The 10,909-nt window shown below is 58.7% G+C and overlaps 1 protein-coding gene across 1 annotated transcript in view; it reads left to right on the top strand.

Moving 5' to 3' along the window:
* LOC116832313 (alpha-1B-glycoprotein-like) overlaps positions 1 to 10,909 on the top strand; it is a 180,073-nt gene that overhangs the window by 53,186 nt on the left and 115,978 nt on the right. Inside the window, exons 5-6 of the mRNA XM_075070736.1 lie at positions 1,650 to 1,934; positions 3,073 to 3,363. Of these exons, the coding sequence (XP_074926837.1) occupies positions 1,650 to 1,934; positions 3,073 to 3,363 (576 nt within the window). The remainder of the gene's footprint in view (positions 1 to 1,649; positions 1,935 to 3,072; positions 3,364 to 10,909) is intronic.

Genomic DNA, 10,909 nt, shown 5'->3' with positions numbered 1-10,909 from the left:
CCCCCCCCCCCCCCATCCCCGGAGTAACTGGGAGCTGAGTCTGGCTCCCAGGGTCTGACAAAGGAGATGGGAACCGTCCCCTGGTTCAAAGTCCTGCCCCCGACAGGCTGTGAGGATCCGGGGTGGGGGCGAAACATGGATTTATTTCAGCTCATACAAACGTTAATAGGGGCCGTCCGTTGGCTCTGGATCCGGGGAACCGAAATGATCACGGTCAGTGCAGCCATGGGGAGAGCCCCCCAGATCCGCCCCCAACAGCTCCCTCCCCTGCACTCACAGCCCCCCCACCCCATTCCCAAGGCCTGGGGAAAGGTGGGTCTTGCATAAATCCTGCCGGTCACAGACTATTTCCAAAGCCAGGTCGGGGGGCAGAGCTGCAGGGGGCCCACTGGTCAGGGTCCCTGGCTGGCCTCAAGTGGGGCGGGGGAGAGGCAGGTGATCTCTCATGTAGCTGGGTCCTGAGCTATGTCTGAGTGAACCCTCTGCCCTCGAGCCCCATGGGCAGGCAGTGCCAACCCTGGTAGGGGACAGACTCCCACAGAGGCCGAATGATGGGTGGACTGAATTGGGGCGGAGGGGCAGCAGGGTGTGTGTGTGTGTGTCTCCTCTGTTTAACTCCTGTCTCTTGTTGAAAGCAGGGCGTGAATTTACCAAACCCACCATCTGGGTGAGCCCCAGCAGGGTGGTGGCGCTTGGGGGAAACGTCACCATCCGCTGTGAGGGTTGGTCCCTGGGCTTGGAGTTCTTCCTGCGTAAAGCTAGGCACCCGAACCTGCAGGTGCGGACGGTGCCTGCAGGGAAAGTGGCTGAATTTCCCATCCCCAATGTTGGCCGGGAAGATGGAGGGAGCTACACCTGCAACTATCACTCCATAGCGGATCAGAATCGCTGGTCGTATCCCAGCGACCCTGTCGAGATCACTGTGGGAGGTGAGGGAGGGGCCCAGCTCAGAGTCCTGCTCTGGAGATTTGGGGCAGAGGAAGTGGGGGATCCCTGCCCCCGGGGGGGGGCTGCAGAGCAGGGGGGCCTTTGCCAGGCAACACATCAGTTAGGGGGTGATGGGCGGAGCTGAAGGTTATAAACCTCAGTGTATAATAGAGACTTGCACAGTCCCCTACAAGTCGGTGGTGATGCTGTGCACAGAACCCAGGAGTCCTGGCTGCCATCCCCCTGCTCTCCCCACTAGACCCCACTCCCCTCCCAGAGCCGGGGACAGGACCCAGGAGTCCTGGCTCCCAGCCCTCCCAGCAGAGAAGCCAGGGAGCAAATGGACCCTGGAGACTGGCCTGGCCTGTCACCTGCCAGGAAGCAGAGCTCTGGGCCCCCAGGGGCTGGGGTTGCTCCGTGTCTTATGCTGTTAGCCCAGGGCTCACAGGAAACTCTGGCCCCTCTGGAAAGGCTTCCAGGAGCCTGTCTCCAGAGCCATCAGGTCTGACCCAACAGTGAGGCCACTTAACCCGCAAGAGAGGGTGGACCCCCAAGAAGGGCTGTCTCACTGAAGGGGGCTCCCCCTATGGACCCCACAGGGCCAAGAGTGGGCAAGATCTGTGAGTCCATGACAACCCCGCACTGAGGCCGCACGGTGAGGACGGGTCCCAGGAGTGAGTGACGGGGCCTGTGTCTCACAGCTTGTCTGCTTCCCACTGCAGAGCCCAGCTACCCCAAACCCAGCATCTCCGTGAGCCCTGGTGAGGAGGTCTTGCTGGGGACAGCTGTGACCATCCGGTGTTGGGGGCAGCACCCGGGTGTGCAGTTCGTGCTGAATAAAGAGGGACGTCATTTCCCACCTGCGGATTCGGATGGGTTGGAGGTTGAGTTTTCCACCAACAACGTTCACCGGGATCTTGGCGGGAGCTACACCTGCTCCTGTCACAGCAGATCGGAGCCGTTCGCCGTGTCATACCCCAGCGACCCCATGGAGCTGGTGGTGAGAGGTGAGGGGCCCGGCTCGGCATCCCCGTTCCCAGCCCCACCCTCAGCCAGACCCTCATGGGGGCTCGGTGCCAATGAGACACTCAGAGCCAGGCTCTGCCCTGAGCCCTGACCCAGCAAAGGGGACACCCGGCCGGGGAACAGGGACAGAGTCACTGGGGGGTACCCCAGCCAGGGGGGAGCAGCAGCCCCTGGAGACTCGGGGCAGGGAGGCTATTTTAACACTGCACCTTGTGCGTAGGACCTCTGAGATCTGGCCCAGCTCCTGGCGTGGTGACAAACTCTGTGTGATGGGAGCACATCGCGGTTTTCAAAAATGTCCTTCCTAGGGGAGAGGGCTGAAAGGCCTCAACCTTGGGGGATCTCAGGCCAAGAGACCACAAACCAAGATGCCCACAGAGAGTGGAGACCTCTGCAAACGCTGCCTCAGTAGCGCTGCATAAACACAGCGTGAAGAGACAGTCCCTGACTCTGAGAGCTCACTAAGGAAAGTGAATGTGTTGGTGCCTCAGTTTCCCCCCTGTAGAATGAGGATAAAGATGCCTCACTGCCTCCCGGGGGACTGACTCCTTTCTTCTGTGGGTCTCAGGCACTGCCGTGCTGGGTGCCAGAGACCAGCCGGTGAGTCACTCTGTGGTGGGGGGACCAGTCGCAGTGAAGGAGGCAGGGGCCACACATGGCATATGAAGACCCCAAGAACAAGGCAGCCGAGGCCCCGTGTCTGTGGGGCTGGGAGCCCAGCTCGCAGGGCTGGGATTCTGGGTCAGGGGGACTCTGGGATCTGGGAGAGAATCTCTGCCAGGGGGCCCCTGGATCTGCCCGTGCCTGGGAATCATTGAAGATGAAGGTGGAGATTCCACCTCCTCCCTAGGGAACCCAGTCCAGTGCTTCACCACCCTCCTAGGGAAATAGTGTTTCCTAATATCCAACCTAAACCTCCTGCACTGCAACTTGAGACCATTGCTCCTTGTTATGTCATCTGCCACCACTGAGAACAGCAGATCTCCATCCTCTTTGAAACCCCCCTGCAGGTAGTTGAAGGCTGCTATCAAATCCCCCCTCACTCTTCTCTTCTGCAGCTGGAGGCCGGGCTGGGTGGGTGCCTGGGTCTGGCTCTCACAGCCTGTCTCCTGTGTGCAGATCCCAGCTTTCCCAGACCCTCCATCTCCCTGAGTCCCACTGGGGTCACCGCCCCAGGGGCAAACGTCACCATCCGGTGTCAGGGGCAGCGCCGGGACGTGAGGTTCTTCCTGCACAAGGCTGGAGACCTGAACCCGCAGCGACACATGGACCCTGCTGGGGCCAGGGCCGAGTTCCGCATCCCGATCGTGGGCTGGCAGCACGGAGGGAACTACAGCTGCAGCTACCGGCCCCGGTCAGAGCCCTTCATCTCCTCGCAGCCCAGTGACACCATGGAGCTGGTGGTAGCAGGTGAGGGGCCCGGCTCAGCGTCCCCACTCCCAGCTGCAACTTCAGAAGTTCAGCACCTGATGGGATGATCAGAGCCAGGCTCTGCACAGAGCCCTAGAACTCGCCTGGACAGGGAGCAGGGACAGTGTGACTGGGGGGTTCCCCAGCTGGGGGGAGCAGCAGCTCCTGGAGGTTCAGGGCTGAGGGAGGGGGGATCCCTGCCCCCAGCGGGAGCTGAAGAGCAGAGGCCTTTCCAAGGGAATGCTCCCCTGGCTGCCCCTGACGCACAGAGGCGTAAGGGCCCAGGGGCTGCCAAGCCAGCACCGTCCCCAGCCACAACCCCCCCTCCCCGGACGGACAGTAGCGATCACTGCTGAGTCACGAGCTGAGGTGGATTAAGGTTTCCTGGGGAGCAAGGGGGATCCCTCCCCCCCTTCCACCTGCATCCCTCTCCTGTTCCTCCCCCTCTGCCTGTAGCCCCGCCCATGGCCCCGCCCCTTTCTGCGCCTTCCCCAGGGCCCTGCCCCTATTCCACCCACAGCCCTGTCCCATTCTGTCCCCCCACTGGAGCGCCACAACCCATTTGCTACTTTCTGCTCCACCCAACTGTGAGCCCCAGACCAGAGAAGGTCTGTCCCTGCGTCTCGGCCCCAGGGCACAGCGGGGAGTGAGAGTCCCCCAGCCCAGAGGCCACAGCAGACAGCGAGAGTCCTCCCGTCACAGGGCCACAGCAGAGGCTTCCCCTGCCTCCCCCTGCCCACTGCTTCTGCGGGAACCAGGGTCTGGGTGCTGAGTCTTCTCCGGGGCCCCCCACTGGGCCAGGCCCCTGAGCCTAGAGGCTGATCCACCAGTGGTCACGGAGGGTGGGGATGATCTCTGAGTCACTGTTTCCTCCCTCTGCCCTCCCTCTGCCCCAACAGATGCTGGTTCTATTCCCGCAGGGGGAATGGACTCGGCCCAGCCTGGAGCGGCACCGGGTCCCACCCGCCTGGGCAGAGGAGGGCCAGGTACCAGGGGGAATCTATTGAGTGATAGATTATGGGGCAGCTTCTCTCCAGTGGTTGCCCAGGGGGAGCGATGGAGGCTGTTCTCAGGGGCAGTGACGCCTCTCCACCAACAGATCTGGGAGGAGAGAGAAGCCTCCTGCTCTGACATGAACCCGCCGGAGCTCCCTGCAAAGCAGCCAGAAGCAGCCAGCATGGGAGGCGGGATACCGGGCTAGATGGGCCCGTTGGCCTGAGCCAGTGTGGCCATGAGGAAGGGGGTGAAATGCCTTAAATGATGACCAGGCTGGATCAGACAGCTCCCCCTAGCGCCGTGCTGTGGCAATGGGGCCAGCCCTGACCGATGGGGAGAGCGCCCCCTACCGAGTCCCGAGCCCTGCAGCCTAGCGCTATAAATCCCCCAGATCTTCCTGGTTCTGACCCCACTTGATGCCCTGGGGTCCCCAACATCCTCCCCATAGAATATTCTGCTGCCTGTGCCCTGAGGTGTCCCAGCCCACTGGGCACCGCCTGGGGTGGGAGGGGCTGGGGGGGAGGAACAGACCAGCTGCTCACGGCTGCTGCTGTTTCCCAGGCGGATCGGAACCGCCGGCACCTCTGGGTCTGACCAGCCCCATCATCGCCGGGGTGAGCGCGGCAGCTGCTGTCCTCCTCCTGCTTCTCCTGCTCCCCGTGGCCTTCGTCTGCTGGAGAAGAACCCGAGCCAGTGAGTGCCCCGCCCAGCGAGGGAAGGGTTAAACCTGCCGCTAGACAGGGCCAGATGGGGTCACGGCCGGGATGGGGGACTGTGCCGGGAAAGCCAAGGAGAGGGTGGGGGCTCAGTAGGGGGCTCTGTTGCATGTGTGATCCCTATACAGACAGCTGTGCCACCCCAGAGGGGCTGCAGTTTAGGGCCAGCTGAGGGGTCCCCATGTAACCAATCTCTCTGCCCCACCCGCACCATATGTGGCCACATCTCAGCACTGAGAAAGGGGTCCCTGTATAATGAGCTGTGGGCGCCGTGCCTCTCAGGTACATGGGGTGCCAGGGGAGCCGACCTATGGATCGGGTTCATTATAATGAGTCACTAAGGAGGGAGGACTGGGGACAGGACAAGCCCCCCGAGTTAATCTGCTCCTCCCCCTGGTGCATGCTGTGGTGTTGCGCTGCCCCCTGCTGGTCCATCCCACCCCAGCAGGGATCCAGGTTCAGCACCAGCAGCAGAGGGGACCCCCCCAGGCACCCGCATCCCTGCCGCCCTGTGGGGGTTGAGTGGCCGGGTGCTGAGGCCGGGGGATCCTGATCGGCTCATGGGGGATTCTGGTTTGTGTCCCTCTGCAGGAAAACGAGACGCACTGAGACCGAGCAAGTAGGAACCTGGATCCTCCCCATCCCGATGGACCTGCCAGGGTCACAGGGCTCCTGGGTTCTGTCCCCGGCTCTGGGGGGAGGGAGTGAGGGGTTGGGGGCCAGGACTCCTCAGACATGATCTGGGCCTGCTGACAGTGGAGGGGCACAACCCCAGAACAGTTGGAGTCACACCACGCCTGCCCCCTCCCTCTCGGAAAACAGTGACACCCCCCCACCTGCAGCTCCCAGCTGTTCCTCTGCTCCTGCCTCTGCTCCCTGCTCCACAGCTCAGCTGCTCCGCAGGGAGGGGCCTGGCTGAACCATGTGACTGAGCTGTCCTGGGAGGGGGGTGTCATGTGACCCTGCTTCCCCCGCCACACGTGTGTCACCTCTGCCTGGGTTCTGTCCCCAGCTCTGGCAGGGAAGTGGGGTCCAATGGGTGTGGTTGTGGGGTTAGGGAACAGGGTTCAGTGTGAGGCAAGATTGGGGGCTCTCTGGGTATGTTGGAGAATCTCCCTGCGGGTGGGGGGATATGACATTTACAAGGGGATTTTTTTGTCTTTTAGCACCATCCCCTTGGAGGTGTTCAAGGCGCCGGCTCAGGATGAGCCCATCTGTAAGTAATGCACCCAAGGGAGTACCATGGGGTGGAGGATACCTCATGAGGGGTGGGCCTCGTGGGGGCTCCACCAATATGGGGCAGGGCCTGATTTACAGCTGCTGTAAATGGAGAAGGTCCCAGAGGTAGCCGGTGTCAGCTGAGCTTCCTGCCTTCTCCTGACCAGCTCCCTGTGGGTCACCCTCCCCTCCCCCTCTACTTCATAGATTCCCTTTCTGTGCTCCCCATTCTCCCGCCCCAGACCTGAGGCTTTGTGTGTCCCCCCCTTCATTTCTCCATCAGACCTTCTCAGCCAGTGACCTGTGGGGAATCCCCATCCACTCCTGGCTCCCAGCCCCCTGCTCTAACCACTAGACCCTACTCCCCTCCCAGAGCCAGGGTGACAACCCAGGCATCCTGCCTCCCAGCCCCCCTGACCCACCATAATCCCCTAGACTCTGCTGCCATCTCTGTGCCTCAGTTTTCCTCTCTGTAACATGGGGCTAATGACCCTGGCCCATGCTGTGGGGCGGGGGAGGGTGGCTGTGCTGGGCTCTGAGCCCCCAGGCTGGATGGAGAGGTCGGAGCTGGGTGTGGGGTCCTGCTCTGGGCCGGCCAGGGGTGCAGCTCAGCGGGTGTCTCTGTTCCACAGATGCCTCCATTGATGAAGCAAAAAAGATACAGACCCTGGTAAGTGTCCCTATCCACCTGCAGGCCCTGACCCCCAAGCCTGACCCACATGGGCCCCACTCACCTGATCTGTCACACAGTATTTTGGGGTGGCGGTGAGGTTGCAGGGGTGTGTATGTGTGTGTGTGTCCCTGTCACCACCTGCTGGAGGGGACAAGCCCTGCTCTGTGTGAACGTGTGTGTGTGGGCAGTTGGTACACACACCCCCCAGTGACTCTGTCCCCTCCTGTCCCCAGGCGCCCAGCCCGGGCACCGACGGACTCACCTACGCCGAGCTGGACCGCTAGGCGCTGCAGGCCAAGCAGGGGGACCTGGTATCTGGTCTGTGCTGCTGCACATCACAGGCCACAGAACCTCACTCACCCACTCCTGTAGCAGACCCCAGTGTCCGGCTGAGTCACTGACGGCCTCAAATCATGGATTAAAGACTTCAAGTTACAGAGAATCCACCACTGACACTAGTTTAAACCTGCGAGTGCCCCATGCCCCAGGCTGCAGACGAAGGCGAATGCCCCCCCAGGGTCTCTGCCAATCTGACCTGGGGGGGAAATTCCTTCCTGGTACCAGATACAGCGACCAGTTAGACCCTGAACATGTGGGCAAGACCCACCAGCCAGACACCTGGGGGCGGATTCTCTGTAGTCACTCAGAGCTGTCCCCAGCGAGTGTCCCGTCTCTGGCCATTGGTGAGATTTGCTGCTAGCAGTCACGGATTGGCTCCATGCCCTTGTGGGATGTCTCCTCATCCTGTCCCCTCCAGAAACGTCTCGCACTCAGTCTTGAAGCCAGTTATGACCCTTGGGAGGCTGCTCCCGAACTTCACTCCTCTGATGGTTGGGCCTTGTCTACACCACAGAGTGTTATCGACAAAAAGCGCCATGATAACATCGCTATTGCATGTTCACACTGCGCTTCCTCTGCCGGCAGACCGTGTCCACATTTGGTGCTCCAGTGCCGACAGCGAGAGCAGTGCATTGTGGGTAGCTATCCCACCATACTACTCGGCACCTTCTGCAACTAGGACTTTTGGGAAGGTGAGGGGGATCACAGCACGTCATGAGGGCGGGCTCAGCGTCCCATGGTGCATTATTTTCTGCCCCAGCATCCCCTGCTGTTCCGGCTGCGTTTTGCGGCATTTTCTAATTGCCCCTGTTTCTGGTGCACCTGCCATCCCTGTGTGAAAGGATAGATCCCGCCCGGCTCTCCACTGCTGTGAACGCAGAGCGGCTGGCCAGGCCGTATGTCCTGAGCTCCCAGTGTGAACGGGAACCAGAGCTATCCGAGCTGCTGTGTATCATGGAAAGAAACAACACCAGCTTCCTCCTGGCATTCAGGGAGCGGCTGGGGCTCGGGAAACAAGCGCTGAGTGGTGGGATCACATTGTTATGCAGGTCTGGGATAAGCGACGTGGGGGGGGGCATGCGGGGTCACATGATCCCCCGATTTCTGCTACGGTGCAAATTGGCCTGTGCGTGGGAAAGGCACCAGCAGCAAGTGCTCCTGCTGAGACCCACTAGGCGTGGCCCAGAGCTGGGAAGTGAGGCCAGGCTGGCAGCACAGCTGTCTGCCAGAGGGAGCACAGGGAAGTCTGCTGAGTCTCATCCCTTCCTCATTCAGCAGCTTCATGGCCCCCGTGAGAATAACTTCTCTTCATGAGTGACACGGGTCTGGTGAACTAAGTGTTAATCCAGCAGGGAAATGTATGTACCTGCCTGAGTGCGGGTCTGGACCAGCCTGCCTGGGTGCGCAGAAGGGAGCTCAGAGAGTTGGAGCAATGCAGTGGGGGGGCAGTGGGACCCAGGGATGATATGGAGGGTGCGGGGACGGGGGAGGCAGCAGGGGCCAAGGCACAAAAGTACAAATTCATCTAGGGTGCCATTCTCCCTAAGGACAACCCTGGCAGGACTGGCCTTAAGTGTGGGGAGGTGGGTGACCGCGCAGGGTGCTGTGGTCATGAGGGTGTTGCTGGAGGGGCCTTGGCAGTCACCAGGAAGCCAACCGTGGTGGTGGTAGAGGGGAGCCCATCACTGCTCCCCTGCATCCTCACCATCTGCAGTCACAACTCGCCCGGTCTGGGACAACGAGCTGCGGCTACAGAACATTTGGATGTGGGAAGCCCTCATCCTGGACCTGTGTGTGGAGCTCGCCCCAGCCTTGCAGCTCAAGGACACCCAAATGAGAGCAGCCTCTCGTGGAGAAGTGCCTGGCGATTGCTGTGGGGACGCTGGCGACTCCAGACTGCTACCAGTCACTCGGAATCAGCTGGGAGTGGGGAAGTCGACTGCGGGTGCCTTGTTAACACAAGTCTGCAGAGTCGTTACTCACATCTCGGTACAAAGGACTGTGACTCTTGGCAAATGTGCGTGAAATAGTGGATAGGCAATGGGATTCTCTAACTGCAACGGGGTGATAGATGGCCCTGGACCATCTTGTGAAAGAGCACATCAATAGAAATTGGTATTTCTCCACAGTATTACAGGCGCTTGTTGATCACCGTGGGTGTTTCACTGACAGCAATGCAGAGTGGTCCAGGAAGGTGCATGACCACACATCTTCAGGAACACCGGCCTGTACAGAAAACTGCAAGCAGGAACTTTCTTTCCAGGCTGGAAGATTCCAGTGGGGGCTGTTAAAATGCCCGTAGTGATCCTGGGAGACCCAGCATACCCACTACTCCCATCTGCTCATAAAGCCTTACATGAGAAACCTGGACAGCAGCAAGGAGCACTTCAAGAATAGGCTGAGCAGGTGCAGAATGACCGTGAAATGTGCCTTTGTTAGATTAAAAGCACGGTGGCGATGCCTTTATGGCAGGTTAGACCTAAGTGAGGAAAACATTCCCATGGTCATAGATGCCTGCTACACGCTCCATAATCTTTGTGAGGCTAAGGGTGAAAAGTTTGCTCAGGGGTGGAGCATGTAGAACTTATGTGAATAAAACTGTTTTTAGTTATTCACTGTATCATTGTAACTTCTGTTCACCATTTCATTATACTTGCCATTTTGCCTACATTGTAACTTCTGTGCACTATTGTAATTCAAATCCCATTTTAAAATGCTAACTCCATTTTGTGGAAGGCTTGTGCTGCAGCCTTCATTTTTGCGAGCCATGCTGTAATTTTATTAGTTTAGTTTAGCTGTGTGAATGAGGTATGTATGGGTGATAGAATCAACCTCCAGCACCAGCCTATCCTGATGATATAAAGCTCAAATACCAATGGCTGAAGACCTAGACAACAGCCCTAAACAAAGTAAGAAGCATCCACCCGAAAAAGAAAAGGACAAAAGAAACAACAGAAGGAAGATCAAAGCCAGGTTCAAGGCTGAAAGTCACGCCTGCAATTGACGGGTGATCAGTCGAAACCCGGAGGCAGCGTGACACAGCAAGACCTATAGACTTTGAATCCAAACTAAAAGCCTATAAAAAAGAAGGGTGAGATGAGAGACTTTGGGTAACGTTCTGCTATCAACATCGAGGGGCATCGGTGTGTGCCCGACAGAGACCCCGCTCCTCCTCGTGCTCAGCTTTCCTGGCCAATTAGCTGCCGTGAGCTACAATCCCAAGCTGCGAATTCAAGCTACAATCGGAACTGGTAACTATTCAGCAGCTGCAGAACATTTGGGGTGTGTGGGTGTGTGTTAGTGTATGTGTATAAGTATTAAGGTATTTGCTAGTAGCTATAGATCATAATAAATGTGGCATCTTTGCCTTAACCCCTAAAACGATCCTGTGGAGTTTTGTCTGTACAACAAGCGCTGAGGCAGATCACCTGGCTGCTGATTTTGAGCAGCCTGATACCAAGGCTATTAGGGGGGAACAAGTGGGGGCAATTCAAATCAGGGAGGCTTTAAGTCAACATTTTGATACTGAGCACTAGGAATGTGTATTTCTATTCGGCAATCTGCCACAATTCATTAATTTGATTTTTTTTTTTTTTTTAATTTT

Source organism: Chelonoidis abingdonii, chromosome 11 (genome assembly GCF_003597395.2).
Source record: "Chelonoidis abingdonii isolate Lonesome George chromosome 11, CheloAbing_2.0, whole genome shotgun sequence".
In the NCBI taxonomy this organism is placed as follows: domain Eukaryota; kingdom Metazoa; phylum Chordata; order Testudines; family Testudinidae; genus Chelonoidis; species Chelonoidis abingdonii.
The sequence above is the reverse complement of the archived record's forward strand: the minus strand, read 5'-3'. Positions and strand labels throughout refer to the sequence as shown.